Here is a 23,946-nt window from a genome sequence, read left to right as displayed (position 1 = left end):
TTGTTTTAGCTTAAACTTTTCTTAAGAACTTCATTAACAGATTATCGGATTTTTCTTTACTCTCTGTTTTGTTGGCTTAACATGTGATCCCATTCACGAATTCATTTTAGAAAAGAACACATAGTTAGAACTAATGGTCTAGGAACCCCAGATATGTTCCCATTTTTTTGAGAAACGTTTTTTCCAAATGACATCACGAAATCAGCTGCTGATTGTATTATGTCACTTCTAGACATTTTGCAGTATTGCATAAGGACTATTTATAGGTGGTTGTTTGGCAAGGACAGATATAGACTACCGATTAACTGATACACTAGGTGAAATTTGGGGTCCAGGAACATAATACTTAATTGAAAGGATATCTAATCCAGGCCCCTCATTTTATTGATATGATGATTGAAGTCCAGAGGTCAGAAAGTAGTAGATGATCAGAGGTGGGATTTAAACTTAGGTCCTCATACCCAAGATCCAATGCTTCAATTGTATTTAGGTTGCTTTATCACATTTCTTTCATTCCTAATTATGATTTTCTATTTTAATAACTGAAGCCCAGTTATAGGTGTTTATTTATTATCAGCATAATTGGCAAGTGTTTAACATTGTAGAGAGTAGTTATCTCACAAATTAAACTTAAACCAATCTATTGATTTAAAATTGATAATTGATTGGCAGTTTAAAAATGTTCTGATGCTGCCATCTAGTGGAAATAGTTGAGATAGAAGACTGAAAAAATTGGAATTGATGCAACAACTCTGGTTATTATTAATATTTTTTAGAGGGATTGAGTTGCACCATTTTGGAACTTTTACAGAGAGCTTTACTGGCAATAGCCCTGTGATATCGACATTTCAAGATTGATTTGTTCAGAAATTTTTGTATTTTGAGGGAACCCAGTTGCATGTAGAAAATTAGTAAAAGAAGAGAACTTGTTTAGAACAAATATTAATACATCAATGCTTAAGCCTTTTTTTAAATGGCTTGCCCAAGGCCACACAGCTAGGTAATTATTAAATGTCTGAGGCTGGATTTGAACTCAGGTACTCCTGACGCCAGAATCAGTGCTCTGTCCACTGTGTCACCTTAGTTGCCCTATGCTTAAGACATTTAACTTAACTCACATTGAAATATTCTATAAATGAATTTAATTTATGAAAATTTGGTTTTTTTGACTTAACGATACAACATCTATTGATATCTATTTGATATGTGGCTTACCTTTTAAATGTAAAATTCTTAAAATTTGTGCCTATTTATCTGCAAGTTTGTTAAATAGATTGATTATTGATTTGAATATATTTTTGTCAACTTTCATTTATAGACATTGGAAATCCCAACTCTTCAAAATCTTTCATTTACTGTCCGACCAAGGGAATTGTTGGCTGTGGTTGGACCTGTGGGATCTGGCAAAGTAAGTTTTGATCTTGTTTTCGGTATTACTTTGCTATTGTTTCTTTTCTTTCTTTCTTTTTTTTTTTTTGATGGAGGACAATGGGGTTAAATGACTGACCTGTTCTAGGTCCTACAGCTAGTGTGTATCAAGCATCTGAGGTCAGATTAGAACTCAGATCCTTCTGACTCCAGGGCTGGTGCTCTATCCACTGTACTATCTTGAGCCAAAAGCTAACTGACCCATAGATTCAATGAATCAATTATGAAATTCTCAGCCCAAAATTGAATTTTTTAAGTGCTTCACAAGGAAGGATTCCTCTTTGCTTTTTGAACTTCTGGAGGAAGGTAGATGTCAGCTTAGTTTATGGAAGAATTACGATGTCCAGAAATGCTATGTCTTCAGTTGATGAGTCCTTCTTCCATGGAGATCATCATGGTGGGGGGGGGGAGAGATTGAGGATGATATGGGAGAGATTAGATTAAATAGTTTTTGAAGAGCCTTCCAACTCCAAAATTGCAAAGAGCCCACTTCAATCTTAATATTGGGGAAAGTTTCTTTACAACTAGAGCTGTCAAAAAAGTGGAGTTAACTTACTAGGTGGTAGAGTCCCAGTCTTGAAGGTATATATTATAGTGAACATTTCTTCATGTAATAGTTGGACTAAAAGACCCCCCCAAGGTCTCTCCTAACCATCAAGTTCTTTGATTCTACAAATTCTGCTGAATAAATCCAGAGATTATAGGTAGCTTATTTTTTAAGTTTTTTAATGTATATTTTGTTTTCATAGTCTTTAATTGTCCTGTATTCTTCCCCTTTCCCTCTTCAACAACAACTTTTTATAATTATTTTTTTTAATGAGGAAGGAACTTCCCCCCATTCCATCCAGCAAAATCGTTACATAAGTTGAAAAAGGGGCATTTTATGGAATTTTCCACATTTATAGACTTATATTTTTGTAAAGGAATGGGAATGGGAAGTATATTTTCATATTTTGGGGGACAAGCTAATTCTTTATAATTTGTAATATTTATTTTTTATTTTTGTGGTTTTGATTGTTTTATGATATATCTATTGTTGCAGTCATTGAGTATATTGCTTTCTCACCTCTGCTGACTTTATGTAAGTTAGCACAAATCTTTTCAAAGTTTCTCTGTTTTCATAACTGTTCATCATGTCTCAAAGCACAATAATATTTCTCCACATTCATTTACTTTAATTTGGTTAGGCATTTCCCAATAGATGAGCATTTACTTTGTTTCTAGGTTCTTGTTATCACAAAAAGTGTTCAGGGAATTTCTTTTGGAAGAGTAACTCTTACTGCTATAATTTCCTTATATAAAGTACAGGTTTAACCATGTAAGTTGCAATTTACTTGAAAAAAGTTTACTTAGAATTTGTACATATAAACCTTGAGATAATGATATCCTTTATCCTCAGCGATCCCTGAAACTCTCTTCCCTGCTCCCATCACTTGTGTTTTCCCTCTCTGCTACATGGAACCACTCACTCAACTTTCTCCTTAGCACCCATGTTTCTTTCTCCTTCTCCCAGTTAGATTTGAAACAGAGAGACTTAACTTTTTTAAAATTAAGTTTTACTTTTATCTGTCTCTCCCTTCCATATTCCCTCAATGTAAAATACGAGTCTGATTACATAAGATATACATGTGTATATATATGCAGTAGACATATATGTCACATGCAAACACATTTTTGTATATAAATTATTCATTGTATATATGTATATTTAAAATGTATTTAGGGGCAGCTAGGTGGCACAGTGAATAGAGTGCTGGCTCTGGAGTCAGGGGCACCTGAATTCAAATGTGGCCTCAAATTCTTAGTAGTTATATGACTATGGACAAGTCATTTTACCCTGCTTGTCTCAGGTCCCCATCTATAAAATGAGCCAGAGAAAGAAATGGTAAATCATTTTAGTATCTTTAACAAGAAAACCTCAAATAGGGTTACATAGTCAGAAATGACCACAATGCTCATTGGGAACAACAAACTGTGTTTAATATTATATATATATATATATATATATATATATATATATATATATATATATATATATATATATATATATATCAGTTGATTTTTATCTGTATCTGCCTATCTAGCTTTGTTTTTTTCTTTCTATATCTATATCTAGCTTTCTATATCTAGTTATCCACTAATTGCCATGACCAAAAAAAATGTTTTAGGTAGGTTGTTCCATCATAAACCTCTGGAATCATGGTTATTCATTAGTTGAATCAGATATTCTTGTTGTTTGTCCTTCATTCTCAAAGAGGACCCATGACTTGCAGGTGAATTGGATTTGAGTGAGGGAGGGCTGTTCAGAGGCACCAGATTCACTCTTCCCTTTGGAGCCATCTGGGTTCAGTGGCAATATAAGTTCAGAGTGACTGGAGAATGGTTCCCATCAGACATCCCAAGGAAAGTTGGAATTGCATTATAGGTAGAAAAGAGAAAGTTGAGGAGCAGAGCTATTCAAAGCTCTTGATCCCTGAAGCTCACCTTTCTACCCCACCCATGAGTCTACAAAGATCATAAATAGTAGGCAAGAAGTTATGGAAAACACTGATGGGAAGCAACTGGTGATAACAATGGAAAAGAAAACAGCAGGATTTATGTGGGAACCTAAGGTCTGTTTGGGAGAAGAAAGTGTTAATTGGGAAACAAGGCCATATGAATATTCCTAGGAGGTTGCCTCCTAAGTCTTTTAACTCTGTCCCAAATTCCTGCACCATTCATGGACCTTGTCTACTCCTTTCTATGTGTTTCCCTTTTCCTACTTCAAACTCCCACAACCTCCACCCTCTTGGAACCCTTATTCTTGTCTATGTGCCCACCATCAGTGAATCCCAAATCCCATTCTAGTATGTCAGTAGGGTATGGGTGATGGGACTCCCCAACTCTTTATTTCTTCTTCTAAAATAACATGATACACTGAAACTATATACAAATATAACTGTTGGTGGCTTGATTCTTTATAATATAGAAGGATCAATAAGATGACCTGACAAATCACTGTGCAAAAGTGTTTCTTTGGGACAACTCAATCATAACTGACTTATAAACTCTTAGATTATAAATTGGGTATAGCCAATATGCAAGAATATATAGATAGTATCAAGGCTACCCCTAAAATTATATAATCAGTCAAAGGATTATCTAGTCCATCCTTATCTTAAAAGTAAGAAAATCGAGGGCAATATGTTTCTGTGTAGATTTGCTCATATTTTTTAAAACCATAAAAATGGAAATCTAAATTTAGAGAACATAGATTAGGGAGAGATTATTATATGAGTCCATATCCACAAGTTTTGTTGTTTACAAAATTTCATTGCTTTACAAAATGTCATATGGTTAAGCTATAGAATTCATAGATCTGGATATTAAGAATATTGTTTGATTTGGTTACAATTGTGATGAAACACATCTATCACATTAAGTGAAAGACTCTTATATTGATATATCTGAATTAAGATTAATATGTGAAGTTCGCCGGATATACCTAAGATTTTAGCCAAAAATATCCATGCATTAGCATTATTTTCAGGGAAAAAAATCAGTTTTTTAATAACCAAAGCAGTTTTAGGTAAAGTTAATAATTGTATTTTTAATTGCAGTTCATTTTATTGTTGGGTTTAAATAGGCAGTGTGTTATTTTGATGATCAAGATATGTCCCCGGTTGCCATTTTTCAAATTGTTCATTTGACCATTTTTTCACTATTAAAAGAAAGTAAACCATTGAAACATTAATCCCATGCTCAGACTGGAAAAGTAGTGTAAATAGAGAAGTTCAGCTAGTGATTCTAATAAATTTACATACAAACATTCTTCTTTTATGTTATATGACTTGGTTAATTTATTTTTTCAGTCTTCTCTTTTAAGTGCTGTACTTGGTGAACTGCCGAGACATAAGGGATTGGTCAACGTAAGAGGAAGAATTGCTTATGTTTCTCAGCAACCCTGGGTATTTTCAGGGACAGTTCGAAGTAATATCTTATTTGGGAAAGTCTATGAAAAGGAAAAATATGACAAAGTAATAAAGGCGTGTGCCCTAAAGGAGGTAAGCTGATTACTCATTTTAATAAATAATAGTTTTATTATCTTTTGTTGTTCTATCTTGAAAGTGAAAGAACAACAAAAAAATTAATTTTAAAATTCCTTCTTCACTCTCAACTCTCCTAGCCAAAGAACCATTCCTAGTACAAAAGATTAAAAAGGAAGATGGGGGAGGAAGCACTTAAGCAAAATTGAAAATATATGTAATATTCCAAACCCATAGTCTCCTACCTCTCCAAATAAGGACATCCATTTTTCTTTTTTGAATGACTCTTTTTTGTTCATTTAAATTTATGAGGTTGAAAAAAAACCTTTTTAAAAAATTCTAAATATTTTTCCAATTATATGTAAAAACAATTTTCAGCATTCTTTTTTTTAATTTTGAGTTCCAAATTCTTCATCTTTCCTCTTCTCTCCCTTCCTTGAGAAGACAACCAGTTTGATATAAATTATACATGTGCAGTCATATAAAATATATTTCCATATTATCCGTATTATGAAAGAAAATACAAACCCTCCCCCTGAAAAAAATTAAGAAAAATAAAGTCAAACGAAGTATGCTTTGATCTGTACCTAGTCTTCTGTACTTCTTTCTCTGGGGATGAATAGCATTTTTCTTCATAAATCCTTCAGAATTGTCTTGCACCAATGTATTGCTGAGAATAGTTAAGTAATTCACAGTTGATCTCTGAAAGGACAGTTTTAAAAAATCACAAATATTGAATATCTGCATTTGGGTTAATAGGCAGATAAATTATGAAAATTCACCTTTTAAAAAATTCTGTAATACTGCCTAAGTTCGCTAGAGGGAGGTTTTGTGTTTCTAGAGGTTAGATTAAGTTTAATATCAAAAGGCCAGGTTGAATGTTTAATGTTGCAATAAAATTTTGATAAAATTAGTGATTTAACAAAATTGATGACAATATATTATGCAAATAACATTGCAAAAGTATAAGATAGCTTAATGTGATCCATTTCTTTGGATTAAAAATTTTACATATTGTGTTCTTAAGGATTTAAAATTCAGTGAATAATAGTGCTAAAGGGCTCTTTCCTTTGGGTTTGGACAATGCAGTCTGGACATCCTACTGTGCTTTTATGCTCTTTATGGAAAGGATTGGGCCTGAATTTCAAAGGTATAGTATAGAAGATGTTAAGCTAGCTTTGTGAAGAAACAGTTATTTTGTTTGCCTGGTGACTTTTGAGTATTATAGAGAATATCTGTTGAGTAGCAATTTATAACACTAAGAAGGTGAAGAGAGGCTATTTAAAGTAGTTTCTATTAAATTCTCTTTGACTTTGTTCTACTTTCAATATAATGTTTATCTTGAATCTTTCTTCTGGTTAAATAATTAGTAGATTTCATAGAAAGAGGAAATAATAAATATAGAACATTGAGCATGAATAGAATAGAATAACATAATAAAGAATGAATTTTTAAAAATCAATGATATATCTTTTTACAGAAGAGGAATACAACTATGTGCACCCCCACTAAAATTATGAAATAGATGAAGCTGGGGCCATTAAATTGTAGAAAATTTTTTGGATAATAATGACAATTACTACCTTTTTGTACAATGTTTCAAGATTTATAATGGACTTTTACATTTGTTTTCTCATTTGATTCTTGCAGCAAACATATTAGGTAGGCATTATTATTATCCCTTTTTTTAAATGATGAACCTGAGAGGATATCAAGTCTTATGATGTACTACTTGAGGTCATTAGAACATTTTATGGATTGGAGTGGTTGAAAAGGAGAAGAAATGAATAGGAAAGGGAACAGTTGGGGATTGACACATTTTACTTATTTTTAAAGTCCTTCTGAAAGGACTTTAGTTTTTAAAAGTAGTAATTTCTGTACTGTGAAATAATATTTATTTGAATAATAATATCTCAAATATTTTTAAATAGCTTTTATAAAATACTTTGTTTGCAAGACTCTTTGCAAACATCTCATTTAATCTTTGTAATAACCCTGGGGGCTATATATTATTATTATTATCATCAGTTTACAAATAAGAAACTGAAGCAGGCAGATTAAGTTTCTTGCCCAGGTTCCTAAAGCTAGTAAATACCTGAGACTGGAGTTGTCCATTAGACCATTTAGTTGCCTGTATAACATATATGACCACCCACCATAGGTCATCATCATTTTCTTGAATATGCTCCTTCTTGTGACTTGGGTACTGGGACAGGATGCATTTGTGGACTCTTTAGGTAGACCTGCATTAACCAATTCTGGGGTTCAATATTCCATTATCCTTATGTATTTTCTTACTGAGGCTTCAGCCTGTACTCTCTTCAGAAAATGTTCTTGTTATATGTTGAAAGTGATGATTTTTAATTCATTTGTTTGAGACTTTAAAACTCAAGAGATATTTGAAATTTTAACCTTTCAAGTATTATCGAAACTTGTGGATTCTCTTTGTTACCAGTCCTTTAAAATGAAAATTCCCCCTTGCCTTTTTTGAAATATTCTGCATGTAACATTTTTTAATTTTCAAGACCTTTTCATTTTATTTTCATCTTTAGAATTTGACCATATCCTGATTTGTTTTAGGGTGTGGGAACTAAATACTATTTTATTTACTAATTTTTGAATGAAAGGTCAGTATGTAATATTCTACCATTTTAGTACATACCCACAGTGATATTTCATTTGAAATATCAAAGAAGTCAAGTCAACTAGTGTTTACCAAGCACTGGGGATGCAAATAAATGAGAAAAACCAGTCCCTGTCTTCAAGGAAGTTAACTCTAATGCCATTGTCTGCTATACTGCTGACCTCCTTCTTAATTTATCTTGAAGGATTATCAGTTAGCAATATGATACTGCTTAGTAGATAATAGTCGCAGGGAAACTAATTATTTTGTTCTAAAAATAGCTATTTTCTTTTTTAAAAAATTTATTTTATTTATAATCTATGGAATAAAACAAACATTTCCATAACAAAGTATAATAAAAAAAGATAATTGCACGTAAAGCTACAAATCAATTGTGTAGTTTACTTTACTTTTAAATATATAATAAAATTGTGATGTAAATTTCTTTTTTAACTTTGTTGCTCTCTCCGTCCTAGAGATAGCTACCATTAGACACAAACAGGTGTATCTGTGTGTATACTTACATACATGTATCTATATATGTATACACATGTGTGTATATGCATGTATAAAATTATTCCATACATACTTCTATTTATCAGTTTTTCTCTGCATGCAAATAGCATCTTCATAGATCCTTTATTATAATTTATTATAGTAAAAATTATTTGTTTGAAGTAATTCTTAAAACAATGTTACTATATGGGCAGCTTGGGGGTGGAGTGGATAGAGCATCGATGCTGGAGTCAGGAGGACCTGAGTTCAAATGCAGCCTCAGACACTTAGTAATTACCTAGCTGTGTGACCTTGGGGAAGTCACTTAACTCCATTGCCTTAAATAAATAAAATTTAAACCACTATTATTATTATTATTATTATTATTATTATTATTATTATTACTATTACTATTACTGTATACAGTGTTCTCTTGAGTCTACTTATCTTATTCTTCATTATTTCCTGTGATCTTTCCATATTTTCCTAAGATCACTGAGCTCGTCATTCCTTATAACCCAGTCTTATTCCATCACAATTATATACCACAACTTTTTCGGCTATTTCCTAATTGATGGGCATTCCTACAAAATCCAATTCTTTGCCATCACAAAGTGATTTTAGAACATATAGGTATCTATAGCTATATATATATATATATATACATATATATATGTATATACATATATATATATATATGCCTATAGCTATATATATATGCATATATATATATAGCTATTGGTTTTCTTTTTGTAAATTTTATTTAGTACTTTATTTTTCCCCAGTTACATGTAAAAACAATTATTAAGATTCATTTTAAAAACTTTGAATTCTGAACTCTCTCTTTCCCTCTCCAGAAAGCAAGCAATTCAGTATTGGATATACATATGTAATCATACAAAACATTTTCATAATGGTCATATTGTGAAAGAAAATATGGACTAACAAAAAAAACCTCAAGAAAAATAAAGTTAAAAAATATGCTTTAATCCATACTCAGATATCATTTGGTCTTCCCCTGGAGATGGATAGTACTTTTCATCATAAGTCCTTCAGAGTTGTCTTGGATTATGCTGAGAATAATCATTAACAGTTGATTATCTTTCATTATTGCTGTTACTTTGTTCACATTTCACTTTTCATCACTCATATAAGTCTTTCCAGATTTGTTTTTCCTGAGAGCATCCTCCTTATCATTTTTTTTTTGTTTTTGTTTTTGTGGGGCAATGGAGCTAAGTGACTTACCCAAGGTCACACAGCTAGTATCAAGTATCTGAGGACAAATTTGACTGGCCCTGACTCCAGAACCAGTACTTTATCCACTGTACCACCTAGGTGCCCCCACTCATCATTTTTTATAGTACAATAGTATTTGTTCAACCATTCCTCAATTTCCAATTCTTTGCCACCAGAAAAGAATATAGATATCTATTTTCAAAACAAACTTCTTGTGCTCTTTGCCAGTCAACATCAAACAACCAAATACATACACTCAAAATGTAACATACATTTTACTTTCTGTTTTTCATTTCTACATTTTGCAAATTAAGAGTAGGATTAATAGAAATTGACATTGTGAATTCTTATGTGACTTCTCTATACTTTCCTTTTCTTCTCATTGTTTAAAATAACATTGATTTTAATACTATTTTAATATAAATTTTTAAAAACATCTTAAAGCCTGGAGTTTGCCTGATATTTTGATTTTTAGCAAACTATTGTAAATTTGGTGAAAAACTTGGACTAAGAAATAATAATTAAAAACTTGATTTTAGATACATCTTTCACTAAGTAGTATCGGCTAAGGACACCCTCTTTTTATTGTCATCAGAAGTTTTGAACACACTTCAGAAGTTAAAGTAGTGGACACAGCTAGTTTTGAGTGCATCCAAATACATAGATGAATTCCAGTATGTAAGAATGTGCTAGCATTATTTGAATTTTTGAGTTGAGAGATTTATATGACATGGGTAACATTAGCCCATGTTGAAATTACTTATGTTCTTATGAGAGATGAAAACCCTACATTATCTTATATTTAATCTATGTATAATATTTCATCCCTAAGCACTTTTCAAAGATTTATAGGTAATACATATTCAAAAGTCTAGCCTCAATATATTCCTATGTTTAATCTTACCCCACATAAACACATGAATTTGAAAACACCTCTGGAGACCCCACAGGTACAAGGTTACCTCCCACATTTACTATATTTCTGCCAACTCTGACATTTTTCCTTTCTCAGTGCCTTGGAAAATTATAGAACAGTCATAGTTGTAACTTATTTTTTCTTCTGTGAATCAGAATTGACTATACCATTCTCCCCTCCTGGTTTTTGTGAGTAATAGCAAATAAAGCACTCTAGCAATATAAAAGACTAGGTGATAATAAGTTAGATGGGAAGGCCAGTTCATTCATGGCTAGGCATTTGAAAATAGTAGATCCAGAAGTAATAAATTTCCCTTTGTTTTCATTTTTGTCTCTATTTCAGATAAATTTTGTAATTAATCATTGGAGTCTCTGTCTTTTCTTGGCAAACTATTAGAAATGCAGAGTAAAAGAGTCAGGATTGGCATTCAAATCCTGGCTGGACTGCTATACTTGGGCAAGTTTGCTCAACTGTAAATAAAGATAATGATACCATTTACCTTAGATTTTTTTTTCCCCAAGGATCAAATGAGATATTTGTAAAGTGCTTAGCATACTGTCTATCACTTTGGAAGTGAATATAAATACTTAATCCCTTCCCTTTCCCCAAATGTATAATTCTTTTCTATTCTTTCTCATAGGATTTACAGCTTTTAGAAGATGGTGATTTGACTGTGATAGGTGATCGCGGTGCTACACTAAGTGGAGGACAGAAAGCTAGAATAAATCTAGCAAGGTAAATAATATTTGAGCAATTTTATTTGAATCCAAGCTACAGTTTAATTGCATGAAGAATGAATAAGGAAATACTACTACTACTAATGGGGATAGGCCCACATACTCAGATTTAAGCTTTTGGTGCAGAGGCAGTGAGAGTGAGTTAAGAGATGGGATTTGAACCCATTTCTTCCTGACTCCACTTTCTTGACCCAACTTCATCACATTTCTTTCTTATGAGGTTACTTCAGCTATTGTTCTGGCATCATTTCTTAGACTAGGGACTAGGTGATCCAGTGCAGTGAAAAGAAGAGCAGACCAAGAGCCAGAAGATTGGAGTAATAGTAGTCCTGTCTTTGCCATTAGTGACAAGTCACTTCAACCCTCTTAGGCTTAAGTTTCTTCATCTGTAAAAGAAAGGTTGAACTGAATGAGCTAAGAACTTGCTTCCAGATCTTAAAAATACTCAATTTCTATGACTAGATTTTCCTACTCTTTGATTGTTGCCAGGAATTAGGCAAAAGACAATCATATTTATTTCACATTGTTGACCCTGGTGTCTCTTGATTCTTTTAGAGCAGTGTATCAAGATGCAGATATCTATCTCCTGGATGATCCCCTCAGTGCAGTGGATGCAGAAGTTGGAAGGCATTTATTTGAATAGTAAGTTTTTTCTTTGGAAAGTAATTTGTATTAGATTTCAGTGATCTTCAAAAATAAATTTGAGTAACATTCTGTTTGACATGTCTGGATTTCAAAATAACAGCACATTCCTTTGTTTTAGGAGAACTCTTAGATGATGATATGATGGTGGATAATGATTTTTTCTCTTTATTTTAAACTGGAAAAGATAACTTAGGGGGAAAATAGACTAAAAGCTTGGGTGTTATTCTGACCTACAATTCACAGTCTAAAATAAGATAAATCACTTGTGATAGCCCACAAGTTATAGCCCAGATTACTTACTCTCTCAGAAAGGAAAAAGGGGAGGCAAATAAGGAGAAAATTTGGAACTCAAAATTAAAAAAAAAAGAATCTTAAAAATTGCCTTTAGAGGTGGCTAGGTGGTGCAATGGATAGAGCACTGGCCCTGGAGTCAGAAGTACCTGAGTTCAAATCTGGCCTCAGTCACTTAATAATTACCTAACTCTGTGGCCTTGGGCAAGCCACTTAACCCCATTTGCCTTGCAAAAACCTAAAAAAATTGCCTTTATATGTAATTAGTAAAAATAAGATAATATTATTATTATTAAAAATAGAAAGCAATAGCCAAGGAATATTAGTGGACTTCTGAACTAAAATAATGAATTTGTCCCACTTAAACTTTTAACTGGAATGAGGATCAATTACTAAAATGATGAATTTGTTTCCATTTATACTTATAGAGTAAGAATAAGTTATGATTCTATCAGTTCTCTTCCAGTTTAATGCTTTCCCATTTCTCTCCTTTCCTTTCACCACTAAACAGTTTGAAAATTAAACTTTTTGGCCATTTCTTCATCAATGCCTCCCTTCATCTACTTGTGATCTGACTTTTCTACAGTTTCTACTCTTCAGAAACAGCCACTTCAGAGGGTACCAATGCCTTCCCACCACCAAAATTGTGGCTGTTTCTCAGTTCCCGTCCTGTTCACCATCTTTGTAGCCATTAATATTATTAACTTGCCCCTTGTTCTGGAAACTTTTATCTTCCCTGGGTTTTAGAAACATTGCCCATGCTGCCTCTCCTATCTTGTTAACTTTTCTTAGCACTGTCTTCTTTACTGTCTTCTTAAACTCTTCTTGGTCCCTTAATTGTGGGTATTTTGCAAGGTTCTTTAATCCTCTTGCTATATTTTATTCCATGTGACAGTCTCTCACTCATTTTCTTATCCTCACCTACTATTTTTTGTGCATGTGATTCCAACCCTGCCTTAACAACTATTTGTTAGATACCTCTATTTGTATCAACTATTGGCATTTTAAACTTGATATATTCAAATCAAGATTCACCATCTGTCTTTCTTAAATACATCCTTGCTCTTAACTTTCAACTTCCATTGAGAATTCTGCCATATTTTCAAGTGATTCTGATTTGTAGCCTAAGGTTCATCTTTGAGTTTTCTCTCCTTCAGATATTCCATCACCAAGTCTTTTCATTCTTCCTTCATAAATTTCTTTACAAGAAGTCAAGCTGTATGATAGCCGATGAGGACCCTGGAGGCCCTTATTTAGGTGCCATAGATTGGCTTTTTAACTTGAGGAATTCACTTAATCATTCAGTGCTCCAGACAACTCTCTATAAGTTGGAGAGCAAGCGTCAAGCTGTAAAACTAAAGAGAGATATTTTCTAGAAGTTCTCCAAATGAATGACATCACAGATCTAGTCTAAACAACCAAAAACCTCCCCCAAAACAACCTCAATATCTTCTGCACCTGTCCCTTTTTCTTTATTCAGATGACTTCCTCCAAGGTCTTGGCTTTCATCATTTATTTCTTAGTCTACTAGGGTAACATTTCAATTAATTGTTCCTCTCATTTCTATGCTTTTCCTGCCCACATTCTTCAATTAACTACCAAAATTATCTTCTTGGAGGATAGGTCTGATCATATTACTCCCTTGCTCAAAAATCTTCAGGGGTTGCCCATTATATTAACTATAAAATATGATACAATTTCATCAGCCTGGCATTTAAAGTTTTCCACAATCTGGTTCCTACTGACTTTCCCAGACTTATTCCATGCTAATTATTAATATATAGAGAGAAATTATTTGTGCCTTAAGATTTTCCTAGTGCTTTAAATGTTTTGCCTCATTTGATTTGATTTACTCCCTTTGGGTGCTTTGCAATCTAATCTGAATTGAATTGTTCTCTGAACTGGATTATCTTTTTCTGTCTCCTTGCATTTGCCGAGGCCATTGTTTCCTCCTTTCTTCTCAGTTTTGTCATATTTCTTCAAGATGTAGATCAAGGGGGACAGCTAGGTGATGCAATGGATAGAGTGCTGGCTCTGGAGTCAGGAGGACCTGAGTTCAATTCCGACCTCAGATACTTAATAATTACCTAGCTGTGTGATCTTGGGCAAAACACTTAACCCCATTGCCTTGCAAAAAAAAAAAAAAAGAAATAAGATGCACATCAAGGGTCAATTCTGCTTTGAAACCTTTCCTGATATCACAATTGTTAATCTTTTTCCCATTTTGGATGATTTTGTATTTACTTATTTATGTAGCCTCTCAGTAAAATGTAAGCTCCTTGAAAGCCAGCATAGTTTATTATTATCTGTGTCTCCAGTGTACCAGTGACTTTAATTAAACCTTAGAAATTCATTGTGAAAATAATGCATGTGTGTGTATATGAAGAAAATTATACCAGCCGTTTTATTGTGAGTGCCAAAATTGCCAGCCCCTAAGTGCTAACGAACAAAGGGACATCACTGGGAGATGCCGAGATCTGGTAAACAAGCAAAAGCTTTTGTGAAGGACAGAAGAGTATAAAGGAGAAGGGCAGGCTATATCAGATAGGGAAAGTCCTAGGAAACAAATGATGAAGGCCATAACTGTCAAGGTTCTAAAATAACTGAAGGTAGGGCAGCTAGATGGCAGAGTAGATAGAGCACCAACCCTGGAATCAGCAGGACCTGAGTTCAAATGCAGACCCAGCTATTTAATAATTACCTAGCTGTGTGATCTTGAGCAAGTCACTTAACCTTGTTGCCTTGCAAAAAAATTTTAAAAAATAAAAATAAAATGACTGGGAGTATTCCTAGAAAGAAAGATGTATTTGAGCACATACATGACTATGTATGCATATACACAAATATACAGAGTCTATTTTAGAAAACTATAACGAGTCAGGTTGGGCTCAAGTTTTGTATTTAACATATACTTGGGGGGCAGCTAGGTGGTGCAGTGGATAAAGCACCAGCCCTGGAGTCAGGAGTACCTGGGTTCAAATCTGGTCTCAGACACTTAATAATTACCTAGCTGTGTGGCCTTGGGCAAGCCACTTAACCCCATTTGCCTTGCAAAAACCTAAAAAAACCCATAAAACCATATACTTGGTATGTTGGTGGTATGCATATGTGTAGATATATTATGAGAAAGACCTATACCTATGTTGACCTATATCATTTATATGTATAATGTATAGATGTATTATGCATAAGACCTGCACAGATGATGTATGTTGATGTAAGAATTTTAATTTACATATTAGAGAATTGCTTAGGACACTTGGAAAGTTAAATCACTTGTACAAGGACCCTCAACCAGTGTATATCAGATGTAGGAATGAAACCCAGGTCTAGCTGAATCTGAAGCCAGTTCACTGTCCTCCTTCTTGGATTAGATTGACCTTTATGTCACAATGAGAAAAGTCCTCTATAAACTCAGATTGAGGATCTTCCCCAAATGGTTCTGAAATTTATAGCCCTAGGGAGATAGTAAAATATAGTGGATAGAGGACTGATCTTAGAACTTATTATTGTCTCTTATTATATATTGACTGTGACTCTGGACAAGTCACATCAAAATGTAATAATAAAAGGTGTATATGTTGGAGCCAGTTGGTGGAGGACCCCAAATGCAAATGGAAAACTGTCAATGATTTTCTGTAGCTGAGTGTGATAAAATGATAAAGACATTTATAGAGAAATTATTCATCCTCTCCAAGTAGTTATTGACCTAGTTCTTCAGCCATCTTGCAAGCTTTATACCTAAGGGACCTCACTCTCCAGTATGATTGACTAAGAACAAATTCATTACTGCCATCAGAAACTCAACTTGCCTGACCTCCTAACTGAGTCTGTAGGATCAGTCTTTTATATAATCTTAGGCACTTTAATTGCTCAGTATAATCATGCCCATCAGAAAAACCTTTCCTACATATCTCTGAACAGATGAAGTATTTATAAAGTTCTTGAGCAACTTTAAGCTCTAATAACTTTAGATATATTCCTGATAAAAAAAAAAGTAAACATGTTCCAGCCCTTGTTTGCTAATCAAAACCACATTCTTTGTAGGAACTTAGGGCTGAGATCACGAATGTAATTTGTAAAATCACTCAACAGCAACTGGAGAATGGTTTCAATGAGTTAGAAAATTGGATTGAACAATGTATTATAAAAGATGGTGGTTTTGTTGTCGTTCAGAAATGTTTTGTTTTAAAATGAAACAAATTTGCTTTCACTTGCCATTAACTGTATTTACTTCTGTCACATGTCCACTTAAAGCTGTGAAAGTTTTTAACTATATATTACTAAGAAGTGCTCACAATTTATCAGTTATCAATATTTTTGGAGGTTTGGACAATGAGTGGTAATTCATGCATTCCCAGAATGTCTAGAGCATATGATACCAATTCAATTTATGCTGAATCATAAAACTATTAAATTTTAGTTTAAAAAGTAGAAATCTCTTTCTTACATCTTTCCTTTGATTTTTCCTTCCCTTTCTCTTTCCCTCTCCCCCTTCTTTCCTTCTTCTTTAACTTCTTTTATCATTTTGAGGATAATAAAGTAACACCAAGGTTACCCATCTATTATTTATCATACTTGCTACATTAATCAATAAGTATTCCTAACGAGCTGCTATATACCAAGCCTCATGTTGGTGCAGGCGATAAATAACAAAATCAAGATTTTTCTAGTATTCTATAGCCTCCATTTGAAATCTTTTTCACAAGACATTTTCAGTTGACTAGAACAGGTTTATATTTTTTCATATGACAGCATATAATTAGAAATATTTGTTATTTTCTGTTGTGTGAAACGTAAAAAATAGACATGCAAGAGATGTTTTCTGAGTTAGAAATAATAAGATTTGGCAACTGCTTAGATTTGCAGGATGAGTACAGTGAGGAGCTGAGGTTGACTCAAGGATTGTGGACATGGGTGATTGGAATGATATTGGTGTTCTTGCCAGAAATAGGAAAGTTGAGAAGAGGGCTGGGTTTGAAGGGAAAAAATAGTGATTTCTGTTTTGGACAACAGCTAGTCATTCAGTACTTATTACATTTTACTATATGTGAGGTACCTGGGAATACAAAGTGAAAAATGAAATAGTTCTTATTCTCAAAGGAAAGTAAACACACACACACACACACACACACACACACACACACATACATACATATACATATGTATTTATATGTATATGTATTTTAAATACATGTATTTAGGCATACATTTTATGTGTATTTATAAATACATGTATTTATGTGTATATATACTCACATATATAAGTAGATATATTTGAAATACATGCAAAGTAATTATTAAAAATTTTAAGGGGAAAACTCAAGCAGCATGGGATATCAGTAAAGGATTATTATTGATCATTATTCAATAATTATTGATTATTATTCCCTGAGGAAACAGTGTATTCTAAGAGGTTGAGGTAAAGTGAAACATATTTCTTACATGAGAGACAGACAGCACAAAGAAAGAGCATTTGAGTTGTCTATCATACATGAACTTTGAAATTCCCTTTTCTGTAGAAATTCCATTATATAGAAAAGGCTTTCACATTTAACTGGTTCCTGATTCTAATATCAGTGCTTTCCTACATCATTTAGATGCTTTGTTGCACTTTGCTAAATTTTGTGTTGAAATTAAAAGGGTATCTTTGTCATGTTCCTCTTCCTTGGTTTTCATGTTCCCTTATTTCTTTTTCTAGCTGTATTTGCCAAACTTTGCATGAGAAGATCACAATTTTGGTGACTCATCAGTTGCAGTACCTCAAGGCAGCATCCCAGATTCTGATATTAAAAGATGTAAGTCATTAAAAATTTTTCTTATCTTATTAAATTGTTGGTTTTCTGGGTGTCATAGTACTGGTCTAGGAAGTACTTGGATGAAGTCCTAGCTGAATGATCCTGTATGTAACCAGGGTCTTTCTGCCTCAGTTTCCTTGTGTGTGAAATAAGGAGGTTATCTTAGAAGTCCTCTAAGAAGGAGAAGACTTTTAAAAATCTGCTATGATTACTTCAAAGCTGAGTTGTTTACTTTAGTATTTCAAAAGATCCATGATTTTCCTTAGCATCAGACTAAATCAAATGCAACTGGTTCTTCAGATATTGCCTAGCAATTCCTATGTCTGCAAGGATTCATCACCTGGTGACCATCTTGGTACAGAGCCTCTCCAAATTTATCTAAGAATTTCTTACAATATAGTTTTTCTTTTTTTGTTTCAGGCTGTATTCCCCAAGTCTTTTTGAGGTCCTCTCAGAGCCCGTGTTTCTCTGGCACTGTCATCTCTGTCACTATGTGAACTTGAAGGAGGACTTCGGTGTAATATATATATATATATATATATATATATATATATATATATGTATATTAGCTATCTCTTGTCTCAATATAGTGATTTTTCCCTTTGTAATGGGAAATTTTGCTTCATTTGTATTCACTTTGGAACTTTCCACCATACTTTGGGCAAATGGGATCAAGTTAGGTAGAGATCTCATACTAACAGGGCCATATAATAGAAAGAATAGTGGATTTGTAGTTAGGAGACCTGGAATCTTATCTTAATTCTGCCATTTTATTGACTTTGACCTTGAGTATGTCCCCTGACTTCTTAGGACCTGAGTTTTCCTCATTTGTAAAGTAAGGGGTTAGACAACAATGATAATAACTTGGGTAATTGCAATTCTAAACTTATGATAATAATATTCTTTAAAACAGATCTTATCAATCAGAGCCCCTATATCTGCTTCTTTCTTGCTCTTTATTTAACTTTTCAAATAGATAGAAAAATGACAAATTCATGTGTACCAAAGTTGGGTATTATAGCAAGGAATAAGAGTAAGGTGATAGTGTCTTCTGGGCAAGTTTTTTTCCTTAGTCTTTTCTTCCTGAAATTCAAAGTGTATGGTGCAGGTTCCACTTGTGTCATACCTTCCTGCTCTGTTTTGGAACTGATGAATATTTTTGAGAAAATAAAATCTGTAAAGTATACAGAGACACTTCCCCTAAAGTCCTCTTCATGTACCTGATAGTGTCTTCTTCAGAGTTAGGCCAACAGACAATAAGATTGGTCTTACCTAGGTGGAAAGGACCAATCAGTAATGTATATCTGAGAATCAGTTTCATTAAGTTTTGGAAAGTTCATCACCAGGAGGTTGGCCACTGGTGATCAATTGGCCACAGATATTCACAGAGATCATCTTCTAAGGTATGACTGTTTTGAAACTTTCTGCAGTGGAGGGAGGGACACACCCATGGAATCTGAAGTACCTGAAGTCAGGAGGTATGTATTAAAAACAAAAAAGCAGCTGCATTGCATTTAAAATCTACAACCTAGAAAGTCACTTCTTTTCATCACTGTAAAATCTCTGCTAAAGAAAAAAAATTAAGACCACTTCCTTAAGTGCAAACTGATTTTATTAATATTTCCTAATTTTTGAACCCTCTCCCCCCCCTTGAGAGAGATATGCCATTTTATTAAGATCTCTGTCTTTTTTTTAGGGTTTTTTTTTTGCAAAACAATGGGGTTAAATGACTTGCTCAAGGCCACACAGTTAGGTAATTATTAATTGTATGAGACAATTCAGATACTCCTGAATTTAGGACCAGTGTTCTATCTACTGTGCTACCTAGCCATTCCTATTAAGATATCTTAATAAAAACTATGTTAATCACTCTGGACAAAAGCCATTTATAACACTAGCCCACCCTATAACATTTTCTCTGCCATCATTTTGATTCCCTGACCAGTAAAGCATTGGCCTTGGTTGCTTCTCAGCATAGGCAAGTTGACAAAACTCTTATCTAATGTCCTCAGGATTGACACATCCTGGGGTCGGTCTGGCTCCCACCCTTTCCATCACTATTGTTGAACTTAGGTTAACCATTGATGTGGTAAGCCAAACTCATAGAGGCTATCACTAGGATAGACCTGACAACCCAGAGCAGAAGCCAAGGGGAAAGGGTCCAGGTGTCACCTGGAAAGAGAAGTAGCTGGCATCTTAAAAGAGGCTACCTTATCAATACAGTATGTCATTAGAGCTTATCAGATTCCCAGTAAGGAGTTAACTTGAGAATGTAGGAGACAAAGAAAGAACCAAAGACCAAAACTATGTTGAATCACCAGGAAGCAGAACTAAAACAGAAATTCCCAGAAGCCTGAGCCTGGTGTTAGGCACAATATCCAGGACCAAGTATGACCTGTCACCCTAACAAATGAGATGAATAAAGAATAACCAAAGCCCAAAGCTCCAATAGAGAAATCAAGGCAGAGGATATTAGCAAACAGGTGAAAATGCCAGACCATAGTGAAGAACTACTATGGCTTAGGGGAAAAAAAAACAAATGGTAACTCCAGAAGAAAAAGAATGCTACAAGAAATCTAAGTGGAGCCTCAAAGAAAATAATATATGGTCACAAGAAATATAAAAGTACCTGGAAGAAATTGAAGTAGGGGAAATGTTAAGCAAAATCTATTCTTTATCCCCCCTTTTTAAAAACCTTTTCATGTGTCTCTTAAACCTCCTGTTTGATGTACAATTTTTCTATTTATCTCTGGTCTTTTCATTAGGAATTGTTGGAAGTCTCCCATTTCATTAAATGGCCATCTTTTCCCCTGGAAGAGAAGGCTCAGTTTTTCTGGATAGTTGATTCTTGGCTGCATTCCAAGCTCCCTTACTCTTCGGAATATCTTGCTCCAGGCCCTTCGATCCCTTAATGTTGATGCAGCCAGGTCCTGCGTAATCCTTACTGTGGACCCTTGGTATTTAAATTACTTCTTTCTGGCTGCTTGCAGGATTTTCTCTTTTATCTGTTCTTGAATTTGGCCACAGCATTCCTTGGTGTTTTCATTCTAGGATCCCTTTCTGGAGGGGGAGTGATTTATTCTTTCAATAACTATTTTGCCCTCTGGTTCCATGTTATCAGGGCAGTTTTCCATCACTAAATTCTGTGATATTAAGTTCAGACTTTTTTTCTCTTCAGTGTTTTCAGGAAGACCTATAATTCGCAGGTTGCCTCTCCTCAATCTATTCTTGAGGTCAGTAGTTTTGCTGATGAGGAATTTTACATTTTCTTCTATTTTTTCTATTTTTTTTTTTTGGTTTTGTTTAACAGACTCTGTCTCATGAAGTCATTAGTTTCCACAGACTCCATTCATTTTAATAGAAGAATTTTCTTCAGTTACCTTTTGCAACTCCTTTTGCAATTGGTAAATTCTGTTTTTGTAAGACTTTTCCCTTTGACCAATTGAGGTTTTGCGAGAATTATTTTCTTGTTGCAAGGTGTTAATTTTCCTCTTCCAAATTTTCCAATTGATTTTTAAACTCCTTCCTTATTGCTTCAAGTTAGTCTTTCTTTGCTAGAGAGCAGGTCATATTCTCCTCAGAGGTTCTAGGTCTCTCTGAGTGTCTTTTCCTTCACAGAATTCTTCTATGGACCCTCCTTTGCACTGGCCTTTCTTCATTATCTTAAGAACTTGTGTTGGGGGAGGGGCTGGTTCATAGAGGTTTGGTGTTGGGATCCCTAGAGGCTTTGCTCACTGTGTGTAATATCTCCAAGCTGGCCAGTAGTGGGTGCTGGTTGCTTTCTCTGGAGTGTCTGTGACCTTGATTGAGGCCCCTCCCTTGGCCTGGAGTGAGTGGTTGAAGTTGTTGACTACTTTTGTCTTTGATCTTGGTGGGCTATACCCTGGGGTGAGGTCATTATTCACTATTCACAGCAGAGCCGGTTCTGCTGCTGGACCTTAGCCTGGGGCAAAGTGGGCTATGATTGTGTTTGTTCTGGGAAGAGGATGAGAAGTAGGTAAGAACTCTGAGTTCCTCCCAACCAGAGGAGCCCAGGGATGGATGTCTGCAGCTCTCCTGCATCGGAACTCTCCCTCCAGCCCTGCCTAAAAGTGCCAGATGGTTAGTGCCACAACCAGTATCTCTGCTCCCTAGTTGGCCTGAGCCCCGGTGGCCAACCAGGCTCTAGCCCTGCTGCTGATCCAGTCGGTCTGGTTCTCAGGCTCCTGGGCTCCTGCCTTGCAGCTAATCAGGCTAATCCAGGCTCCCAGTCTCACCTGGTCCCATGCTCCCAGTACAGTCTGCCCTCTGTGCCCAGACTCACCCATGATCTTGGAAGACAGATCCTGAGGTGAATGTTCTTATCCTGGCTTTTCTTAACTGGGTTTTATAGATCGGATTTCTGTTAATAGCTTTTTTTCATATCATATATGAGGGATGATCAGGAGATCTTTTGCACTGTGCCTATCTTCTCTCCACCATCTTGACCAGAAGATCTAAGTCAGTTCATTTAAAAGCAAATAACAAGCTTTTTTACTTATAGTTTATTTTATAATATTTGCTTTCATAATTAGGAATTAGCTAGCCATTTCCCTAAAGAATCTTTGAACCAAATTTTATTTGGAACTTTTACCTAATCCAAGGTCAAATTTGCTGTTTTTTGAATTGATGGTACTTTTACAGTCACTAACTCCAATTTTTTTCCTCAACAAAGATGCTCCTTGAAATAATACATTGTCCACACCATGATGTTTGACTTTTCTATGTTATCTTTTGAATAGACTTTCTTATCTTTAATTAGAAGTGGATTTTGTTCTTTCAGCAAAAGAATGGGATCTATAGGTATAATAGGTGCTTGGGAAAAATTTTTGCATACTTTTTCCTTGATTTTTTTTTCAGTCCAGTGCATCTGTATTTAAAACATTGGTATTGTTTATTGTCTACTTCAGATGCTTACCAGCAGATATTTAGAGGTTATAGGACCTTAGGGATCATGTAGTCTAACTTAAGTAATTTTATATTTGGGGAAACTGAGTCCTTATAAGATAAACTCATTGTCCAAAATCATCCAACTGCATTTGGGTCCATGTTTCCCAAAGATGAATCTGTCATTCTTTCCATTATTTTCCTTTAAACAGAGAACCCTGGACATGGGCACTCATGGGTATCTGTTGATACTTAAAATCTCTGGAGGTTGTAGAGCAACTTATAAGTTTAAAAATAGTGGAAAAAAGCACTAGACTTGGAAATGGGAGTTATCTTTTGAAACTTAGTGGGTTTGTTGTCTAGGAGAATATGAGGGGAAACCTGGATGAAGGATATTATTCTTAATCCTCATCTGTAAAAATGGGTCGAATAAGTAAAAATGTGGCTGGTTTCATGAAGTTGTTATAAAAATTTAATGAGATAATAGTTATAAAGACCTTTGTAAGCACAAAGCATTTTGTAAATGTAGCCCGATATTTTTGTTACTATTACAATTTTACTAGCTAGTAATCTTCCATATTCATCTTTTAATTCAGTACCTACAATAGACATCCTTAAATTTAGTCACAAATGACATTTGATACCATCTTCTCTGCTTTGAGTATCCCACTATTAATCTCCTTTTCTTACTCCTCCACCTATCTACCCTTTCTCTGTGAGCCCATACTTCTCCAGAAATTCCAAGGAACATGGGACTTTCTCTTTCCCAAAATCTTATAGCATTGATATCATCTCTCTCCAAATAGATTACAAGTTCTTTACACTATTATTGGATAGTACTTTTAAG

The 23,946-nt window shown here is 34.3% G+C and overlaps 1 protein-coding gene across 3 annotated transcripts in view; it reads left to right on the top strand.

Annotated features, from left to right (window-relative positions):
• The window catches only part of ABCC4 (ATP binding cassette subfamily C member 4 (PEL blood group)), a 273,974-nt gene that overhangs the window by 91,733 nt on the left and 158,295 nt on the right, over positions 1 to 23,946 (top strand). For 2 of the 3 annotated variants that reach the window (XM_074191904.1, XM_074191905.1), the window contains 5 exons: positions 1,319 to 1,408; positions 5,280 to 5,471; positions 11,364 to 11,458; positions 12,016 to 12,102; positions 18,098 to 18,194. In XM_074191904.1, coding sequence (XP_074048005.1) covers positions 1,319 to 1,408; positions 5,280 to 5,471; positions 11,364 to 11,458; positions 12,016 to 12,102; positions 18,098 to 18,194 — 561 coding nt within the window. The remainder of the gene's footprint in view (positions 1 to 1,318; positions 1,409 to 5,279; positions 5,472 to 11,363; positions 11,459 to 12,015; positions 12,103 to 18,097; positions 18,195 to 23,946) is intronic. The other variant, XM_074191906.1, reaches the window with a different exon arrangement.

Source organism: Macrotis lagotis, chromosome 6, assembly GCF_037893015.1.
Source record: "Macrotis lagotis isolate mMagLag1 chromosome 6, bilby.v1.9.chrom.fasta, whole genome shotgun sequence".
In the NCBI taxonomy this organism is placed as follows: Eukaryota; Metazoa; Chordata; class Mammalia; order Peramelemorphia; family Peramelidae; genus Macrotis; species Macrotis lagotis.
Note: the sequence above shows the minus strand (reverse complement) of the source record. Positions and strands in the feature narration are given on the sequence as shown.